The sequence below is a fragment of the Zea mays genome, chromosome 10, assembly GCF_902167145.1.
Source record: "Zea mays cultivar B73 chromosome 10, Zm-B73-REFERENCE-NAM-5.0, whole genome shotgun sequence".
NCBI classification, from domain to species: Eukaryota; Viridiplantae; Streptophyta; class Magnoliopsida; order Poales; family Poaceae; genus Zea; species Zea mays.
In genome coordinates this window covers 107,130,523-107,152,750 of record NC_050105.1, presented here as the reverse complement: position 1 = coordinate 107,152,750, position 22,228 = coordinate 107,130,523, and the positions used below count along the sequence as shown (strand labels likewise).

Sequence of the window (22,228 nt, the reverse complement as noted above, 5' to 3'; positions counted from 1 at the left end):
GCGCGGCGACCCCAGTTCACAGACGCGTGCAGCCCTAGATCATCGGCGCACGGTTCCAGGAATCCAGATCATCGCCGGCATGAGTTCATCTTCCTTCTAATTGGTTATGTCTGTTAATGTGCTTTCTACTGATCTAAGTATCTAACAATCTAAATTTATATGACAGTCTTATGGTGGGGTGCCTATGGAGGATTGGCATATGAACTCCAAAGCCTTGCAAAAAGAATTATAAGCTTATGTTGCTCAGCATCTGGTTGTGAAAGAAAATGGAGTGATTTTGCATTAGTAAGTACTCTTTTTTTTGTTCATACTTCATACTTCAGAGTTCAGATTGAGTAATAATGTATGTCACTATGTCCATGTGCAGATCCATACAAAAAAAAAGGAACAGACTGGAGACCAGAGACTAAATAAATTGGCCTATGTAAGCTACAACAGGAAGATGGATAATAGGTTCACAAATATAAGATAGCTATGTTCCAAGGGAAAGAGAAGCAATCCACTGTTGCTTGAATAGTTTATGTGGCGAAATGAATGGGTTGAAGAAGAATCTGATGGTGATAACTAATAACATTTGGGGTGCTGTGGATGAAGCTCTAGGTGCAACTCAAGGTCTCCGGGCCGAAATTTGCCTAGGACTGCTGCTGCTGCAGGTGCTGGTTCCTCCTCTGACTCAGACACAAACCTATGTTAGAACCAGAAAACGTTCCAGAAATGCAGCAGCTACAGCTCAGGACATACATGAAGAACATGACAATTCTCCTGCTGAAGATGAACAAGAACAACAAGAACAAGAGACAGTAAGACAAATGAATGATGATGAAGATGAAGGCGAACAAGAATCAGGTGGAAGGGGAGCTGCAGGTGATGAATTTCAGTTGGATGAAGATCTTTAGGTAACTGGATGGTAATGTGTGTTGTGTGGTATCTGGGACTGGTAGTAACTAGTAAGTGTTTCTTTGCTGTTTTCAGTTGGATACTTGGATTGGATGAACAAATATCTTCTCTCAATTTCTTAAATCAGTAATCAGTATTGCAGAATTCATGGCATGTTTACCCTATCCTTCATATATAGTTATATAATTATATACTATAAAGTATATACATAGGTCCTGGATGAACAGGACGACTAGTAAACGACCAGGTCGACCAGAGGTCGACCTAGTCGGTGACTAATCGAGATTCGTCGCCTCGTCGTTCCCCCAGTTCGACTAGCTGGTCGAGCGACCAGAAACATAGGGAATAGAACCCGATCCTAATCCGATTTGATCCTTAAATTTTATAGTGTAAAATCTAGGGCTCATTACCACCCCTGACACCATCCCCCTAGGGCAGTCAGCTAAGCATACCAATCACCTATTAAGTACAAAGCAATGATCTGCCTCCCAACTATCACCTAGTGCCAAGTGTGAACATAAAAAATGTGGGAATTGAAAGTTGTGTGTTTACCTGTTTTTTACTTTTTAACACAAAAAGTGAGCTTTCAGGAGAGAGCACAGGATCAAAATCGTTTTGAATCTTAAGCTGCCAAGCAAGTGAAAAATAGCAATGCATAAGTACACAAACTTAATGGATGTGTAATAACAGCAGAATGTTGAACAGTTTATGTAAGGTGAAAAAAATAGGTCAACAATTATGTTTCTTGTACCAACATGAGCATGGACAAGATGTGGTTCAATGTATTGCTGAAACAGTGGAAACACAGTGGTCATGATTTCAGTCTGAGAAATAGAAAAGCCAGCACGATTCTTGTCTCTCTGTATTCTTGCAATAAGGTGTGAATGAACTCCACCAACCTAATGCCAGGGAATATATTAATATCAAAAAAAAAATTACAATAATATAACAAGATGGAGCCAGACTAGAATTTTTTGAAGGTTTGAGAAGGGTCTTACAACTGCAATCCACAAATCCAGAAATTTCCTTATAGCAGGATGTAAAGTGTACACACCTTCAAAGATGACCTGGTATCCAAATGTAAATTATTAAAGGATCACTCATCCATCAGATCAGATCTAAGCATTGCAGATTGTAATACACCATACATTCCAAATCATAGCTCACTTTGGTTTTTTTTTGAACAAACGCAGGAGAGCTGTGTGTCATTATATTAAGAAGAAAAAAAACATAGGAGAGACAAGACTTGTCAACCCTTAATACAAAGGCCCCTAGGCCGAGACCCCCCTGAAATTAACACAACGCGCCACGCACACAGAGCAATAACCCGACCAAAACGACCACCAGCAGGCAAACTGCTAGGGTCCCCTAAGGAGCTCACTTTGGTTTTGTCCTAAAATCAAACTTCTCTAAGTTTCACTGAGCTTTTCAAAAAAAAGGACACAAGTGAGCTGCGTGTCATAAAAAAAATAATACATACAAGCTTAAATAGATGTACTATTGAAACACATTTCATGGAAAATCCATGGGTCTTGTTCAGACCGCCTGGGATTCTGTTAATGGGGAGATGTTTCCTTTCTAATCCTTTTTTCTGAAGTTAAAGAAGACAGCTAAAAGTCTTATTTCCTGGAGTAATAATCAGGTGGGACACATCAGGTTCCAATTAGCCATGGCTAAGGAAATCCTTCATAGGTTGGAGATTGCTCAGGATGACAGGATCCTTTCCATGAATGAACTATGGCTAAAGAATAAGTTAAAAAAGCATACCCTGCTGCTTTCTTCCTTGAGAAGGACCATGGCCAGACTGCGATCAAGAATTTCGTGGCTCAAGGATGGATAGGGCTGGGCATTCGGTAGAAACCGATGATTTGGTTCGGTGTTTCAGTATATAGAAACTTCGGTGTTCAGATAAATCAAAATTGATCGGTGAAGAAAAAAAAATTCAAAAACCAATAACTTTGGTATCATCTTAATCGATTTGGTGTTCGGTTTTCACTGAGGTTCATGCTTGGAAGCTCCAGGCACTCGTCGCGCTGCCGCTCTAGGCGCTCGCCGCTTTGCCACGCCGCTGCTCCAGGCACTCGCCGCGCCGCCATGCCGGACACTCACCACACCTCCGCCCCCATGCATGGCCATCAGGCCATGCCCTCGCCCAGTGCTCCAGATGCTCGCCGCTTCGCTCGCTCGCCGCGCGCTGGGATAGTGGATGCTTGGGAATCAACGAATCGTGAATGGCGGTTGGCGTGGGATGGTGGGAGTAGGGAGGAGACTGACCGATTAGTTAGGTTAAGGGGTGGGCTGCCGGCTGTGTGCGCTACTGCGGTAGGATGGCCCATGGGTCGTGGCGGCTGACTTGTGGCGCAGGCTTGGATGGATGGATTTGCTGGTTTGGCTGCATTTTGCAGATTCGGTTAGATTCGATTTGGTTGTTGGACAGAACCAACACCGAAACCGTAAACCGTTATTCCCAAAAAACAAAAACCAATACTGAAACCAAAAAAAACCGATGGTTCGGTTTCAGTGCGGTTCGGTTTTCGGTTCAGTTCGGTTCTCGGTATGATTGTGCCCAGTCCTAAGGATGGAGATGCAAACTCTAAGCTATTCCATTTGTATGCCAGACACCGTAAAAGGAAGAACATTGTAACCTCTCAGAGGGAAGGGGATGTCACCTTAACTAGGCATGATGAGAAGGCTGCAGCAGTGGATCATTTCTTCTTCAACCTGATTGGTACAAATGTGGGCAGAGATAGAATCATTGATTTAGATGCTCTTGATATTCCCAGTCATGATCTCTCTGAGTTGGATGCACCTTTTTCTGAAAAAGAGGTATGGGACACTATTGTAAGTCTGCCCCCTGAAAAGGCACCTGGACCTGATGGTTTTACTGGACGATTCTACAGAGTCTGTTGGCACATAATCAAACATGATTTCATGAAAGTGGTGTCAGCAGTTTGGGGCAGAAAATTCAACAACTTTGGCAAACTCAATTCAGCATACATCACTCTGATCCCTAAAAAGGAGGGTGCTGCCCAGGTTAAGGATTTTAGGCCTATAAGTTTGGTTCATAGTGTTGCTAAGCTCATCACTAAAATCCTTGCCAATCGATTGGCTGCAAGGCTTCATGAGATGGTCTGTGCCAATCAAAGTGCTTTCATAAAGGGGTGATTTATTCAGGATAACTTCATGTTGGTACATCAGACCTCGCGACTACTTCATCATCAGAAAAAGGTCAGTCTTCTTAAGTTGGATATCACTAAAGCTTTCGATTCGGTCTCTTGGCCTTATTGATGTCATGAAATACCTCGGTTTTGGTCAAATTTGGAGGGATATTATCTGTGGGCTGCTCTCCTCTTCTTCCACTCAAGTGCTTCTTAACGGTTTTCTCGGAAAGTGCATTATCCATCGGAGGGGTCTTAGGCAAGGAGATCCACTTTCTCCCATGCTTTTGATTCTTGCCATGGACATTTTGGGTTTGTTATTTGCTAGAGCAGAAGATGCAGGAATTTTACAACCTTTGTCACCATCACAAAGATTGCACCGGGTCTCTATGTATGCTGACGATGTGGCATTATTCCTGCACCCGGTAGCGGATGATATACTAGCCGCTTTGGAGATTTTGCATTTGTTTGGTGCCTCCTCGGGCCTTCAGAATAATGAAAGCAAGTCTAATGTCTATCCTATCCAATGCTATGTGGAGGATATTACGGTTACTCAAAACCTGTTGCCTTGTGCGCTGTCAGTGTTTCCTTGTCGGTGTCTTGGTCTTCCTTTCTCTCTAGTCAAGCTTACTAAAGACCAAGTACAACCTTTTGTGGATAAAATTGCAAGGCAGCTCCCTAACTGGAAGGCTAGTCTATTGACAAGAGCGGGTAGAAGGATTCAGGCTCCGCATGTTTTGACTGGAATTATTGGAGTGAATATTCAATCCATTAGGGCTAACCCAACAGGTTAGCTATATAGTGTTTACATGGGCCACATGGGCCAAGCTTTAACAGGCCTAACACTCTAACACCCCCCCGCAGTCTGGACGTCCGACGCAGCGGAGTACACAGACTGGACTCAAAAAGAAGTACATCACACAATAGGATCCCCCCACAGACTCAACTAGCCACTACCGATGTTGAGGCTGGAGCGAAACTCGGCGAAGGTCGAGGACGGAAGACCCTTGGTGAAGATGTCGGCAAACTGGGAGGTGGTCGGGACGTGGAGGACCCGAACAGTACCGACGGCGACATAATCACGGACGAAGTGTAGATCGATCTCGACATGCTTGGTCCGCTGGTGCTGCACTGGGTTGGTGGAGAGGTAGACCGCGCTGACGTTGTCGCAGTAGACCACCGAGCTCCTGGAGAGGGGACTGTGAAGCTCGGTAAGGAGCTGCCGGAGCCAGGCAGCCTCCGCCACGCCGTTGGCCACGGCACGGTACTCCGCCTCTGCACTTGAGCGGGAAACGACCGGCTGGCGCTTCGACGACCAGGACACAAGGTTGCCGCCTAAGAAGACAGCGTAGCCGGAGGTGGAGCGCCGAGTGTCTGGGCACCCGGCCCAGTCAGCATCAGTGTAGACGACCAGCTCGGAGGAGGTAGACCGGTGAAGAAGCAGTCCGTAGTCGACGGTGCCCCGGAGGTAACGGAGGAGGCGCTTGAGCGCCGCAAGGTGGGGCTCCCGAGGGTCGTGCATATGGAGGCAGACCTGCTGCACGGCGTAGGAGATGTCCGGCCTGGTGAAGGTGAGGTACTGAAGGGCACCGGCAAGACTCCTGTAGCCGGTGGGGTCCGCGACTGGGTCACCCGTGGCCTCAGAGAGCTTGGCCTGTGTGTCGACAGGGGTGGAGCAGGGCTTGCAGTCACTCATCTGGGCCCGCTCCAGAATGTCAAGTGTATACTGTCGCTGGTGAAGGAGGAGTCCTGAGGGGCGAGGCTCAGTAGTGACCCCCAGGAAATGGTGAAGCACGCCCAGATCTTTGACCGGAAACTCCCGCTGAAGCGCGTCGACGAAGTGGCGAAGAAGAGACGGACTGGAGGCGGTGAGGACAATGTCATCCACGTAGAGTAGCAAGTAGGCAGTCTATGCGCCATGATGGTGGACGAACAAAGACGTGTCGGACTTGGCCTCCACGAAGCCCAGTGTCACCAGGAAGGTAGCCAGTCTGGAATGCCACGCCCGGGGGGCCTGCTTGAGGCCATAGAGGGACCTGTTGAGCCGGCAGACCATGTCAGGGCGAGAGGAGTCCACGAACCCCGCAGGCTGACAGCAGTAGATGGTCTCGGTGAGGGCGCCGTGCAGGAAGGCGTTCTTGACGTCGAGCTGGTGAACTGGCCAGGAGCGAGCGAGGGCGAGCGAGGGCCAGCGAGAGCACCGTGCGGACGGTGGCCGGCTTCACAACCGGGCTGAAGGTCTCATCGTAGTCGACTCCGGGGCGCTGAGTGAAGCCCCGAAGAACCCAGCGAGCCTTGTACCGGTCCAGGGTACCATCGGCCCGTCGCTTGTGTGTCCAGATCCACTTGCCGGTGACGACGTTGGTGCCGGGCGGACGGGGCACCAGATCCCACGTCTGGTTGGCGACGAGCGCCGCGTACTCCTCCTCCATCGCCTGACGCCAGTGGGGGTCCAGCAGGGCGGTGCGGACGGAGGAGGGTACCGGAGAAACCTGCGAGTCTGCGGTCGTGGCCGCCAAGACACGGGGCGGCAGGGTACCGGCCGCGTGCCGCGTCACCATCGGGTGGACATGCCGCGGGTCGCGATGAAGGAGCGGTGGATGGTACACCGGCGTCTCGACACGGGCCGCGGGTGGCCGCGGCGGAGGTGTAGGTGTCCCTGGCGGGGACTGGGCCACCGGCGGTGACAGCGGCAGGGGCGGCGACGGTGGAGGTGCGAACCCCGGCGGCGGCAGCCGGCGCTGGTAGACCCGCACCGGCTGGGCGAAGCGGGCCGGAGGGGTCATAACCGACGGCCCCGGAGGCGGTGCAGTCCCACCACCCTCGCTCGGCCCGGGGGCGATCGGAGACGAGGCTCCGCGAAGACGCGACACCACCGAACCCGAGCAAGGTACCGGGCCGGGAGTAGGACCGACAGGTGGTGAGCGAGTACCTGCAGAGAGAGGAAGGAGAGGTGGCTCGACCACCGCGTCAGTCTGAAAGAGAGTGAAGAGGTCAAGGTCAGGGTCGGAGGAGGGTGGTGTGGTGGTGGAGGAGTAGGGAAATACGGACTCATCAAACACCACATGGCGAGAGATGAGGACCCGGCGAGAGCAGAGGTCAAAGCAACGGTAGCCTTTGTGGTCCGGGGAGTACCCGAGAAACACACAGAGGGTGGAACGGGGTGCTAGTTTGTGAGGAGCAGTGGCAGCGGTGTTCGGGTAGCAAGCACACCCGAAGACACGGAGGTGGTCATAGCGCGGAGGGGTACCGAAGAGTGCCTGGTGAGGAGTGGGGGCCGGGCACGCAGTGGAAGGGAGACGGTTGAGGAGGTAGGTAGAGGTGTGGAGGGCCTCGACCCAGAAACAAGCCGGAAGGTGCGCCTGGAGAAGAAGAGTGCGGATGGTGTCGTTGGTCGTGCGAATCATGCGCTCAGCCTTGCCGTTCTGGGAGGAGGTATACGGGCAAGACATCCGCAATTGCATCCCGTGGGAGAGAAAGAAGTCGTGGGAGGTGGAGTTATCGAACTCCCGACCATTGTCACACTGAACGGCCTTAATGGTGAGACCGAACTGAGTGGACACCCAGGCGAAGAAGTGGCGGAGGGCGGGGAAAGTCTCAGACTTGGCACGCAAAGGAAAAGTCCACACATAATGAGAAAAATCATCAAGCACCACAAGATAGTATTTGTAGCCTGACATACTGGTAATAGGTGAAGTCCACAAATCGCAGTGTACAAGATCAAATGCATGAGTAGCATGTGAGGAAGAAGAAGAAAAAGGAAGACGAACATGACGGCCTAACTGGCACGCATGACAAAGATGCTCATCATGGGATCTAGTACATGGGATAGTGGCACTACGAGTAAGCTGCATCAAGGCGTCGCGTCCGGGGTGACCAAGGCGACGATGCCAGGTGGTAGAAGACGTGGCGGCAGCAAAAACAGCAGCTGTGTCAGGTGACGAAGACGAAGAAGATGTGGCGTACGGAAGCCGAAGGGTGTAGAGGGGGCCGGTGCTGTCACATCTGAGGAGGGGGCGTCGAGTTGCCGAGTCCTTCACAGTAAGACCAAAAGAGTCAAACTCGACAGAACAAGAATTATCAGCAGTAAACCGACGAATAGAAAGAAGATTGTGGACCAAAGAAGGAGCGACAAGAACATCGGGAACGCGAAAAGAGCCGGGAGGGCCGGCGGCACCCACAGATGTGACAGGAAGACACGAGCCATTCGCCACCATGATGGACGAGGGGAGAGAGGAAGAAGGAGGGCGAACAGAGGTGAGTATACCAGGCTCGGGGTGGTGTGGTAGGTAGCACCGGTGTCCGAGATCCACTCGAGACCCATCGGCGGAGTCAGAGTAGGAGTCTGGAAGGCAGCCAGGGCGGCCGCGTCCCAACCAACCAACCCGGACGGTGGAGAAACCGGAGGCGTGGGCCACGACGAAACGGCAGGTGTCGAGGTCCAGGGCGACGGAGAGGCGAAAGCGAACCCTGGCTGCGCACCAGCGAACATGGCCGCCGGAGGCCGAGCCTCAGAGCCAGGCCCCTGGAACGGCCACATGGAGATGCGCCCTGACCACGGGTGGTGGAAAGTGGGCCAAGGTGCACTCTGCTGGGGTCCCGGCGTCGATGCGTGGCCACGGACACCACCACCGGAACCACCACCACCACCACCACCACGGCGGCGACGTCCACCACCGCCCCCGCCTCCGCCACCTCGACCCCCGCCGCCCATGCTCGGTCCGGGAGGGCGAGGGCCAAGGGCAGACTGTGACGGAGTGGGCGGACGGGTCGGGGTGAAAGCCGCTAGTGCTGTCGAAGAGGACGAGGACCCCGGGCCGGAGATCGATGCAGCCTGAGCCCCCAGAGTGATCTCCTCCAGGACGAGGTCGTCGCGAACCTGGAGGAAGGTAGGAAAGGGGCGCTGGCGCATGAGCAATGACCGGAGGTGGGTGTAGCGATCGCCGAGGCCGCGGAGGACGTTGAGTACTAGGATGCGGTCCTCCACGGGGCAGCCCAGATCGCCAAGTGAATCCGCCATGGTCTTCATCTGGCGGCAGTAGGCACTGACACTGAGGTCCCCCTGGACGAAGGTGCGAAAAGCGGCGTCGAGGCGGAGAGCCCGGGCCTCGGCGTTGCCCATGAACTGGCTCTCGATGGCAAGCCAAACAGCACGAGCATGAGGAAGGTTCCGGAGGAGGCTGTGGAGGTCGACGGAGATCGTCCCCACGATCCAGGTGAGCACGATGCTGTCGAGGCGCACCCACGCAGCAGTCGGCGCCACACCGATGGGGTCGCAGAGGACGTGGTCATCCAGGGCGTAGCGACGAAGAGTGAGAAGAAGCAAGTCCCGCCAACGCGTGTAGGATGGCGACTCTGACTCCAGGACGACCGGAACCATCAGGCGAATGTTCTGGACACTCCCAGCCTGTAGGTGGAGCTGAGCCACGAGCGGGTCAGCCGGGTCATGCCAGAGCACCTCGGGGATGGTCCGGGGCCCGGTCCCAACTGTCGGTACGGTCGGGACGCCGTACACGCCGCCCATGGTGTTAGCGGAGGTGGCCCCGCCGTCGTGGGCCGCAGGCGAAGCGAGGTGCTGTTCCGCCGCGGCAATTTGAGCAGCGATAGCATCGGCGGCCGCGCGCGCGATCCCACGCGAGGGCCGCTTCCCGCAAGCGGGCCTGTCGAGCAGCGTGCTCCGCACGAGCAGCGGTGAGGGCGGCGACAGTGTCTTCCTGGTGGGTGAGCGGTGGAGGAGGCGGCGGATCGACAACCATCGACGGGGGGATTGGCGGTGGCGGGTTGGAGTCCTCCAGATCGGCAGTTCCCGCCGGAACCACAGCCGCCACGGCCGCAAGAGCAGAGGCGGCGCCGGCAGCAGTGGGGTCCCCACTGGTGGCGCTAGGCGCAGCCCCCCACGCGGGCCCAAGTGCGGGGGAGACGGGAACCGACCCCCACGCTCCTGCTACCAGGGCGGGCGCGCCAGCAGGGGAGGTAGGGTCGGCGGCGGCTGGCAGGGGGTGGGGCACGGCGGCGCGTCGGCCAGGGGATGCAGCGCGCACCCAGGAGGAGAGGGGAGGGAAGGAGGAGTTGGAGAGAGAGGGGCGCTGCTGACCAGCCATGGGCGCGCCGGGAAAGATGAGGCGGCGGCGGAGGCGCCCTGGGCGGCGCGGCCGGTCCTTGCGCGGCTGAGGGCGCGCGCGGTGGCGGCGGGGCCGCGGCTGGACGCGGCCAGACGCTGCGCAGCAGGGACGCGGCCAGGCGCGGTGAAGCAGGGGCGCGGTGCCAGGCAGACGGCGGCGGAAGCCCTGGGCGGGAGTCTGGCGGCGGCGGCTGAAACCCTAGGATAGGGTGGCGGCGCCAGAAACCCTAGGGCAAGGGTGGCGGCGGCTCTAGGGAGGGTGGCGGCGCCAGAAACCCTAGGGCTAGGGCAGCGGCGGCTGTAGGGATGGAAACCAGTCTGATACCATATTGGAGTGAATATTCAATCCATTAGGGCTAACCCAACAGGTTAGCTATATAGTGTTTACATGGGCCACATGGGCCAAGCCTTAACAGGCCTAACACTCTAACAGGAATGATGCTTTATTTAGCAATGGCATTCGATTTCCCTTCCTGGGCCTAGGAAGCCATTGACAAAATCAGAAAAGGCTTTCTTTGGAGAGGCCGCAAAGAGGCCAAGGGTGGTCATTGTCTTGTGTCCTGGGGGAGAGTTTGTCGTCCTCTCAGGCTTGGTGGCCTGGGCATCTCCAGCCTGCCCGAGATGTGTTGGGCCCTTCATATGAGATGGCTGTGGTTGCACAAAACTGATCCATCTCGTCCCTAGGCGCATCTCCCTTTTCATGTGCCGAATAAGATTCGGGCTTTCTTCTCCACTGTTCTAGTTTCAGAAGTTGGCAATGGTGCCAACACCCTTTTCTGGACTGATAAATGGATCTCAGGGTAGAGAATTTGTGATATCGCTCCAAGGATTTTTCAGTGTATTCCCAAGAGGAACACAAAAAGAACTGTGCAAGAGGCTCTCCTAAATAGAAGATGGATCTCAGATATTAAGGGGGCCCTCTCGGTGGGAGTTTTGGTGGATTACCTTCAGATTTGGAACCTTATGTCTGAGATAGTGCTGCAGCCTACTATTGAAGACAAACATGTTTTCAGTATTGCCCCAGACGGTATCTATTCAGCAAAAGTGGCTTACGAAGGATTCTTCATGGGATCTACCTTTTCCGCCATTATTCCAGGGTGTGGAGGACTTGGGCCCCGCCTAAATGTAGATTTTTTCTTTGGCTTGTTGCGCACAACAGGTGCTGGACCGCTGACAGATTAGCTAGAAGAGGGCTGGATCACCCTCCGATATGCCCTCTGTGTGATCAAGAGGAGGACTTGGGCCCCGCCTAAAGGGCTTTCCTATCTGTCTCCCCCCTTCTTGAGGTTTAGCCTCGAAGGACGTTTTTTCTTCAGTAGTTTGTTGCTGTCCCAGATGGACTATTTTGGTTTTTTAGTTTTTCGACCTCCGTAAGGAAGTCGGTCGTATTGTATCCGGTCTGCTTAGACCTTGTTTTTTCTTCTTAATATAATGAGGCGCAGTTCTCCTGCGTTTTTCAAAAAAAAGTGTAACGTAGGGGAATCAAAGGAGGCAACACACACCTCGTCCAGAGATTGCGTGCGGAAGCAGAGGCAAACGACCGTGCGTGAATCAAAACAAGAGCTCTAGGGCAATGGAGTTCCACGCATGAAGACGACCGGTGTCGCACGGAAGTAGAGGTAGACGCCCGCGCGCGAATCGAAACATAAGTGTTGGGCCGATGGAGTTCCCACGCAAAGGCTGACGGCAGGTGTCGTGCGAAGGGAGACAGTCACGAGGCCCATTGAGGTCAGGAGGCCTTAGCAATAGGATGGTCCTAATGGGCCTTAACAATGTCTACACTATGCAGTGCTCGAGGAGGAATTATCGGTGATCAAAAATCTTCTGCCATGTGAGGTGTCAACCTTCCAGCCAATTGTGGACAGAATTGCAAACCACCTCCCAAGCTAGAAAGTTGACTTAATGACAAGGGCAGGCAGAAGAATTCAAGTGTAGCACATCCTTACAGGCATGATTATCTACTTGGCAATGACTATTCACATCCCTCCATAGGCCCTACAAGCTATTGATAAGATATGAAAGGGATTTCTTTGGTATGGTTGTAAAGAAGTCTGGGGAAGGCATTGCATTGTAGTATGGGGCAGGGTGTGTCAGCCTCTTCAGTTAGGAGGGCTAGGTATTTCTAGCCTACCGGAGCTCTATTGAGCACTTCGCATGAGATGGCTTCGGCTGCACAAGACTGATTTAGGGCATCCTTGGGCAAACCTCCCCATCCAAGTTCCAAGCAAGGCTTCAACATTCTTTTCTACAGTTCTAGTTTCAGAGGTAGGGTATGGGTCTCTTACCTTGTTTTCGACAGATAAGTGGCTCCTTGGACAAAGGATTATTAAGATTGCTCCTAGATTATTTGAAATCATCCTGAAACGGATTGCAAACAAAAGGATTGTTCAGGAGGCAAATAGAAGATGGATCTCAAACATTAAGGGAGCTCTCTCGGTTGGAGTTCTAGTGCATTATCTTCAGTTATGGGATTTACTCCCAAACTTTGAGCTACGCCCTAACATAGAGGACAGAAACATTTTCAGCATAGCGGCAAGGAAACTATTCGACAAAATCTGCCAGAGGAGCTTTTCTCATGTTCGACTTTTTTGGTCATTATACTAGGGTGTGGAAAACTTGGGCTCCACCAAACTGTCGTTTAGGGTTCGACTTTTCTACATTTGAAGGAGCTTCTCTAGATGTTCAATGGTTTTACAAACCAAAGGGGATGAGTGCTCTTTGGTGCATGGCAGGTTCTTCCAAGCTCATTGACCCACTAGCTAGGTCACTGACCCCAGGGGCTAGGGGGTAGCCATTGGTGTGGTACGATACTACGATCGTCATGTTTTCTTTTTTGTCACAACCAATGATTTCAAGTCGTCCGACTAATCGCGATTAGTCGAGCTAGTCGGTTTTAGTGGAGTGACCAGGGTATCCGACCGGATTAGATCGACTAATCGGACGTTCAATTAGTCGTCCAGTTAATGTGTGGACGATTAGTTAGGTTTTGTTGGCTGGCGGTTGGCATGTTTTTGCTTTGGGCTGGACGTCTAGTAAGTCTGCAACTCTACATCATATGTTATGTGGTGAGTAGTGAGTGATGTTCAGTTCATGTTCTGAAATCTGAATTCTTAATTCTGAAATGTGATCTGAGTGTCTGACAATTCTAGTATTCATAATTTCTATGATATTCTGAAATCTGAATGTTCAATGGTGTTTCGAAATCTGAATTGTCCACTCTCCACTGTCCAGTTCTAGTATTCATATTTGTTTTGTTTGGTAATTTCGTTATTTTGATATTGCCTCCTACATGCTATATTGCTATATGCTATCCAAATATATACCAATATTACATTATTACACACATATATAATTATATATATAGGTCCTGTACCTGTAAATATGCAGGAGGACCAGTAGGGACGACTAGGTCGACTAGAACCCGATTAGTCGACCTAATCGTCGACTAATCGCGATTAATCGCCTAGTCGCCCAGGTGTCTCGATTAGCTAGTCGAGCGACTTGAAACCATTGGTCACAACCATAGTCTATCGTGTGTGTGTGTGTGTTGGGAACCTCGAGTCCAAGTTCTTTCTAAACTCGGCTCGTAGTATTTTTTCTTCTATCTTAATGAAATGACATGCAGCTCTCCTTTGTAGTTCGAGAAAAAAAAAGTAAACTACAATTTGGAATGGAGAGTAAGTACCTAAAGAGAAGTATAAACATTTGGAAGACAATTTGTCATTCACAACCTAATTAGATCCAGTGTCTCCATTTGTTTAAATACAAAAATTCAATTATCTCAAATTAACATTTCATTAATCTATCTACTAAGTATACCATTTAATGAAACTGACAACCATTCTAATAGAGTTATGGAATTACATATTTAGAAATTATTACAAATCACCGAAGGATTACCCTATACTTCCAATACAATAATTGACAAATTTCATAAAAAATTGCATACATTAATTAAAAAATAGCCATGTTGAAACAAAGTAAAATGTACTAAAGAGGTTGGGATGGATATATACTTTACCACTCCACTTTCCTCGGATACTTGAAGCTCCTTGAACCCCTTTCGGCTAAAATTTTCAAAGTCGAAGCAAGGAACTTCCGCTTTATGCCTCTTTTTTATGTCCATAATGTTCTGTGTTATAATAATTCGTGTACACATTTTAGACACGGTAATGAATAAATAATATACTTGCTCAAATCATGAATTAAAATCTTAAACTATACCAAACTACTTTTCTTCATAATATAAGTGCAAAAGCGATCAGCACAGAGGCCTAAAATTATTCCATGACTTGTACTTTCATAATCATTAACCAACTCCAAAATGCTCATGCATTGTGATGGTATTTCAAAGGCGCTCATTTTTTTCTCGAACACACAGGAGAACTGTGTATCATTATATTAAGAAGAAAAGGTCTAAAATAGACCAAATACAAGACGCGTAGCCTAAAGGAATAGAACAAAATAAAACTAAAGAAAAAGAAAACATGGAAGAGAGGGGCACGGCTAGGGCCCATCACCAGCAACCACCGTCAATATTGCAGCCATAACATACTAGATTCCATAGCACAGTAGCCAAAAACTGGAGTACGCTCGACCTTACTAGATTTATGTTAATACACAGATCTTGATACTATGTTTGGAATTTAGAGCTTCAAGATTGTAGACTGTGTGGGCCTGTATAGAATGTGGCCCATGGCCCATTATGGGTGCTGCACACCTTCGTATAAGTGTATCCACTCATTCTATCAATGTATGGCATCCTATTGGGTTTCACCCTCTTTCATTGTAAGCAAAAGAAAAAAGGTTTTAACTCTATTGTGAGTTTAGTAGCATGGCAGATTTGGAGGCATAGCAATGCGTGTGTGTTTGACAATGCTTCCCCAAACATCCACGCAATTTTGTTGTCCGTCCATGATGAGGCCTTAGTATGGGGCTTTGCTGGGGCTACTGCTCTTAGGAATGTTTGGCAGTAGTTGGGTGTGTATTCTCGTTTTCCTTTTCCTTAGTATGGGGCCTTTTCCATGACCAGCGAGCCTCCCTTCCCCATGGCATGCTTCCCTCCCCTGCTCCTTTCTTCATCATCACCGCGGGCGCAGGTGCCACTGTCGTGAACAAGAGTGCTGCAGGCGAAGGAGCCGCGTGCTCGGGCAGGCGCTACTGGTGATGACACCACTATCGTCCCCCCCCCTCTGGTCAGCTCTACGACTAGTGCCTCCCTGTCCGGCCCACCATTGGCCCATGCCCAGTGCTGATGGTGTTCTTCCCGCCCGTGCCCCTTGACGAGCTGATTGTTGCACACTCTGCACTGGATACTGCTCTCGCCACCGCCAAGTCCACCACCGCTGTTGCTCGAGAGCACGAACGGGCTGCTGATCTTGTTTGGGAGCAAGAATGTGCTGCTGCCATGGTTATTAAAGCGTCGCTTAAGCATCGCTAAAGCGGTAAGGCAAGCCTCGCCATGTAAGGCGTCCTATCGCCTTGCCGCTGTTAAGGCCCATTAGGCCCAGGTTTACTGGCTATATATATTACCTACAGTCCTTAGGGACCTATTATCTATTATTAATCCCAAGGTTAGTAACATGGTATCAGAGCAGGTTACGAAACCCTAATTTTTTTAGCCGCCTTCGCGGCTGTTTCTCGCCCAGCCGCCGTCGCGGCTGTCCTCCCACCCAGCCTCCATCGCGGCTCTTCATCTTCCTCATCTAGCCGCCGCCGTCGCGGATCTGGCCACCCCTGCGCTCCTGTCCGCCGCCGAGGCCGCTCTGCTCCGTCGCGGATCCCGCCGCCCCTCAGCTCCTGTGCGCGAGGCGCCGCGGATCTGGCCGCCCTGTCCCGCGCTCGCCGTTCTGCTCCATCGCGGATCCGGCCGCCCCTCAGCTCCTGCGCAAGGGAGGATGCGGTGGCGGGGCGCAAGGGACGGCGCACGGCCCCAGCTGGCCAGTCAGAGAAGGAAGGAGAGCTACGACTACGGGGAGGGAAAGAGATGTTGGCAGCTGAAAACTGTCAAGTTTTAACCTAAAATTGGTGTTGGGCTAGGTGGTTGGGCCATTGGGCTAACTGGTTGTGGGTTTTTTATTTTTCTTTTTTCTTATCTCTCTTCTACTAGGCTAAAATGGGCCTACTAGGCTTTATAGTTATGCTAGCTTGCTTATTAATTTTGAGATAGTGTTATATAGATAATAATTGGTATAATCTTTTATGTTACTATATAATTAAGGCGTCGCCTCGCCTTACGCTTTACCGTCTAAAAGGTAAAAAGGCGGTCGGTCGCCTTACCACCTTAATAACTATGGCTGCCACATATGCCCTTACTACTCAGCTCGCGGAGGCAAAGCGGCAGCTTGTGGCTGCTCCCCTCACCACCTACGACCACGACGATGTAGCTCCCTCGTCGTACGAAGCCTCTGTCGTCACTATCCTCCACGCCCAAGCGACCGATGTTCAAAACATGAGGTCGTTGGTTCCAATCGTCCTCGACCCAGCCTTCTCCGCTTACGCTCGCTAGCGCGACCTTATCCTTCTCACCCTTGCAACGATATGCCCACAACGACCACGTCCTCATCAACGTCGGTTGTTCACAGGTGCCTTCTTGGTACCGGATAGACAGTGTGGTCCTTTCTTGGATCCTCAACACCCTCATCGTTCATCAGGCGTGACTTGCCATTGAGGAGCAATTCCTTGGCAGCCGCAAGATCCAAGCCCTCCACCTTGACACTGCCTTCCGGGTCTTCGTCTAGGGTGATCTCTCCATCACTAAGTACTATCGCCAGACGAAGGGCATGGCGAACTCCATGACCTCAACGAGCCGGTCCTGGATCGTACTCTCGTCCTCAACCTCCTTCGTGGACTCAACCCTTGCCACGACCACCTAAAGACTTGGATTACGTGGACTATCCCCTTTCAATCTTTTGACAAGGTCCATAGTGATCTCATCCTCGAGATCACAATGGGGGCAAAGGGCCATTCTGACACTGCTACTGCCATGTATACTCCAAGTGGGTAGAGGCCGCATCAACCACATGCTCCCTATGCAGCTTCGCCTTCGCATCCTCCTACTCTGGCGCTGCCAGGGCTCCTCGTACTCCCGCCGGTTTCGGCAGTGGCCACCACAGACGTTGGGGCAGCCATGGTGGAGGCACTAGCAGGGGTGGTGTACCCTGACTGCATCTATACAATCCATCAAATGGTCACATCGCCATGTGGCCTGGGCCGCACACTAGTGGTGCGCTGACGCGTCCCCTGCAGCAGGCTCCGCAAGCCGCTCCTTCCTTCAGTGGTTTCGGGTGCCCTGGGTAGCCTACTCTGGTGGCACCGACTCTACACCATCAATAGCCTGTTCAGCCCTACCCGGTGCAGTCTTGGACACCACGACCTGGGGCATGCGATCAGCGGTCTCTTACTAACTCGTTTAGCAATATGACTCTGACCCATCCAACGGTCACTGACTAGGTTGCCGACTTCAGAGCCTCCTACCACACCACTCCTAACGTTGGTATACTCCTCTACTCATCACATCCATCCCTCTCATCCTTCTATCATTGTTTACAATGGTTTTCTTCATAACACATGGGTGTTATAGGGCTCCTAACGGTCAGCGAATGAGGAGAAGCGCGATGTCCTTTCCGCTCCCGCCCCTTCCGCTTCCGTCCCTTCCGCTCCCGTCCCCTGCCCTCCCACCTCCGGCCGACGCCCCAGCCCCTCCAACCCACAGCCTCACGCCGGTCATCCTCCCATGGTCGGCGGCCACCCAACCTGCTACCCCGGCGTCGGTTTCCTCTCCTCTCTCCGCCCAGTCTGTGGCTGATATTCCTGGTGGCCGTTCAAAGGCGCAGCGATGGTGTGAACAGGAGTTTCCTTCGGCTGCTTCCCGGAGTGATTTACGTCGCTCGTATAAGGAGGCGCTAGTGGATGGAAGGTTCACTGCCAGCGGCGCTGATGATGGTGACGGTGGATGGGTGAAGGTTGTGGGACGTCGCCGTCGAAGTCCCTGCTCCCCTCTTCCCCTGCGCCCCCCCAGACCCGTTCCTGCTGATTTACGTGGGAGATGCTTCAACTGTTTCTCGCCGTCCCACCATGCGGCTGAGTGTGGCAGTTTGGTACGGTGTTTTCATTGCCGCCTGCCTGGGCATCGGGTGCGCGCGTGCCCACGCCGGAAGAGGACTCTGCATCACCCAGCGAAGGTGTTGGTGTGGCGTCTAGTTCCCAGGAAGGTCGAGCGTGTGGCGTCCAGTTCCCAGGAAGGTCGAGCGAAGGTGTTGGTGTGGCGTCCAATTCCCAGGAAGGTCGTCCCGGAGGAAGTTTCTCTCTGCGATATGGAAGGTGTTTCGCGGGTCGGCGATGATGGTGATGGTATGAAAAAGACGAAGCGCACTCGACGTGGACAGAGGCGCCGTAGAATGGACCGGGAGGATTTAGGTGCACCTGCTCGGGGCTCATCGTTGGCTTCCTCCTTGCCTTCGGTGGTCCCCCCCCCTCGTTCGTATATTCTTAAGCGTTCAAGGTTGATTGACCAGGCGGAGGAGGATTTTCATCGTGCTCTGTTCGTCAATGTTCTTGGCCAGGAGGGTTCTGACTGCGCCGTTGTGATTTTGGAGGCGCTCGCCTCGAAGTATGGCCTTGAGGCTGATGCGCTCCAAATCCGACGTGCTGCGTCCAACTCGTACCTGGTTTTCTTCCCCTCCGTGGATCATGTTGTTCGTGCCTTGGCTGGTGGAAATTCCATTTCCATACCCCCCCTCCGGCTGCATCTTAGGAGGTGGTCACGTCAGGCGTCGGCCTCTGGTGGAGGTGCCCTCCCTGTACTTATGGATGTTGAACTTGGCGGAATTCCGGCACACCTCTGGGGGATTGATACGGCAGAGCATCTGCTCGGTGGACACTGCATTGTTCAGGGATTACATCCGGATGCTGTTGATGGGACGGATTTGTCAGTTCTGAAACTGAAGGCTTGGGGTTTCTCTATGGATTGCTTGCCTTCTCGCTGCGATCTCCACGTTGAAGAGCCGACGTCTATTGGAGAAGATGGATCCTGCTTCCCTCGCACATTGATTTACTCCATTTCGGTGAAAGTGACTACTCCGGTTGTTTTGCCGGTTGAGGAGCAGCCTCTGTTCTCCTCCCCAGATGATGATGATGATCGGGATAGCAAGCATCAGCGGCAGAGGCAGCATGTTACGGATCATCAGTTCTCTTCGGTCCGGATCTCTGTTCATGCACGGTTGGGACCACGTATTACTCCTGGTGGGGGAGGTGGAACAGTTGATGCCGCTCCTCTCCCGAATTCCTCGGTTGATGAGTTGCAGGCGCCTGTTCCCTCCTTCCCTGGCTGTCCCCCGTCTCCTGTGTTAGGGGCGCCATTTATTGATAATACCGGACTCCTTCCTGCTTCAGTTGGGGTTTCTGATGTTTCCACCGGTGGAAAGGCTGCTGACATAACATTGGAGCCTTTTTCTGGGAATGCCCTTGTTCCTTTGGTTTCATCGTTTAATTTGGAGGAGCAATCTGCGTCAAGAATTCTGGTTTCTTCTTGGGACTATAAGATCAGGGCCAAACCTCCTTGCTTCAAGGTTTATGTCCGTAAAAAAATCCCGGTTCAGATAGCACTGTCTGAGGAGATTGGAACTTCTACTCCTTTGCAAAAATTTAAAGATGGAATTACAAAACAGATCAATGGAATCCTACCGGCACCTATTCAACCAGTCAAACGGAAGAGAAAGCTGATTCCTAGCAATTTCAACCTAAGGCGTAGCAGGAGGGTGGCCAAGATACCACCTGAGTTAGGCTCTCCCTCTGCTGCTAAGGTGTGCAAGCTTCTGGGTTTCTGTGATGAGAGAGAGAATATTTCCTTCACGGATGCAAGAAGATATGCTAAATTGTTTGATTCACCTCTTTCTAGAGAGCATATTACCGCGCTGGCAGCCCTGTTCGGCTGGGAGGTGCCCCCACCTGGGCAGTCTTGAGCTGTGCAGTTTGGTGGGGCTGGCTGTTTTTTATATTTTTTCATGGATTCAAATGGTATTTTAATATGGAATGTGAGGGGTCTCAATGATCGTGCTAAGAGAGATTCTATTAAATCTTTGGTTCTTGACTCTATGCCTTCTATTGTATGCCTGCAAGAGACCAAGCTGTCATCCATCTCCGATTTTGATATTATTACAATTCTTGGGTCGGCATATAGTAATTTTATTTTTAGCCCATCCATTGGAACCAGAGGGGGTATTCTTGTAGCGTGGCGAGACAGAAACCTTTCCACTGGGGTTTCTGTCATCAAGGAGTTTTCGGTGTCAGTTCAGTTTCAGTTGCTGTCAGGTCAACTCTGGTGGTTCACAGGTGTTTATGGGCCTCATCAAGATAACCTCAAACTTGCCTTTCTTCAGGAGCTCGGTGTGGTCAAGAATGAATGTGAAGGGCCATGGATCATTGCTGGGGATTTTAACATGATTTATAGAGCAGAAGATAAGAATAATTCCAATATCAATCGAGCTTTGTTGGGAGATTTCAGAAGCTGGATCAATTCTCTGGAGTTAAAGGAATTACCGCTTTGTGGGAGGAGATTCACCTGGTCAAATCAGAGAGAAGATCCTACCCTTGTCAAGCTGGATCATGTCTTCTGCACTAACAGCTGGGAAGAATTTTTTCCGGATTGTATGCTCTTTAGTAATGCCTCTGTGGCCTCTGATCACTGTCCCTTGACTCTTAAACTCAAGATCGATATTAGGGGGAAGCGCAGATTTCATTTTGAAAGTTTTTGGCTTAAGCTCCCTGGGTTCCTTGAGGAGGTTGCTGCCTCCTGGAATCAGCCAACTCACTGTTTCTGTCCTCTTGAGAAAGTGTCCATGAAGCTGAGGAGATTGTCCAAGAGACTGCAGTCTTGGGGGCACAAAACGGTGGGAAATGTTGGGACTCAATTGGGTTTGGCTCGCGAGGTGTTGCACAGACTGGAGATTGCCCAGGATGTTAGGACCCTGGCTGTGGAAGAGGTTTGGCTGCTGCGAAAACTGAAACAACATTGTCTCGTCCTAACCTCTTTACAGAGGACAATTGCCCGATTAAGGTCTCGGATACAATATTTAAAGGAAGGAGATGCAAATACAAGTTTTTTCCATATGCAGGCTTCCTTTAGAAAAAAGAGAAACTTTATTTCTCATTTGGAGGATGAGGGCAGGACTGTGACTAATCATGACCAGATGCAGGAGTTGTTGGATAATTTCTTTTCAGATCTTTTGGGGACTGAAATCCAGAGACCTTTCACTCTTAATTTGTTAAATTGCCACAGGGATCCAGTTGACCTAAGCGATTTAGAATCTCCTTTCTCCGAAAGGGAGGTTCAGGATACGATTGCAAGCCTTCCCAATGATAAAGCACCTGGTCCTGATGGTTTCACTGGGAGGTTTTACAAATCTGCTTGGCACATCATTAAGACAGATATTATGGCTGCGCTGGACTATCTTCGTTTTGGAAATGCTCACAGTTTGGGGCTGCTGAATTCTGCATATATTGTGCTTATCCCCAAAAAAACGGAGGCCTTGTCAGCCAGGGATTTTCGGCCTATTAGCCTAATTCACAGCTTCGCTAAATTGGTTACCAAGTTGCTTGCTAATAGGCTCGGCCCCCACCTTCAGAAGTTAGTGGCTGCTAACCAAAGTGCTTTTGTGAAAGGAAGATCGATTCATGATAATTACATGATGGTGCAACACGCTATTAAATCTCTTCACAAAAAAAGAGTCTCAAGTTTATTTGTAAAATTGGACATCTCCAAGGCTTTTGATTCTGTTTCTTGGGCTTTTCTCATTGAGGTGCTTTCTCACCTTGGATTTGGAAATATTTGGCGAAATTTGATTTCGAATCTGTTGGCTTCATCTTCCACTCAGGTGCTGCTGAATGGGTCTCCTGGTATTCCTATTAGGCATCGGAGAGGGCTTCGCCAAGGTGATCCCCTTTCCCCAATGCTATTTGTGCTGATAATGGACGTCCTTAGTAGTATGTTTCTGCTAGCTGAAGATAGGGGGCTGCTCCATAACCTTCTGGAAGGGAATGTCTGAAACAGAAT

The 22,228-nt window shown here is 51.1% G+C and overlaps 1 protein-coding gene across 3 annotated transcripts in view; it reads right to left on the bottom strand.

The window, feature by feature from the left end:
* LOC103641538 (uncharacterized) overlaps nucleotides 1-22,228 on the bottom strand; it is an 81,989-nt gene that overhangs the window by 8,207 nt on the left and 51,554 nt on the right. For 2 of the 3 annotated variants that reach the window (XM_008664877.3, XM_008664878.4), the window contains exons 16-19: nucleotides 14,198-14,308; nucleotides 1,896-1,964; nucleotides 1,653-1,796; nucleotides 1,450-1,524 (exon numbers count right to left, since the gene is read on the bottom strand). In XM_008664877.3, the coding sequence (XP_008663099.1) occupies nucleotides 1,450-1,524; nucleotides 1,653-1,796; nucleotides 1,896-1,964; nucleotides 14,198-14,308 (399 nt within the window). The remainder of the gene's footprint in view (nucleotides 1-1,449; nucleotides 1,525-1,652; nucleotides 1,797-1,895; nucleotides 1,965-14,197; nucleotides 14,309-22,228) is intronic. The other variant, XM_008664879.4, reaches the window with a different exon arrangement.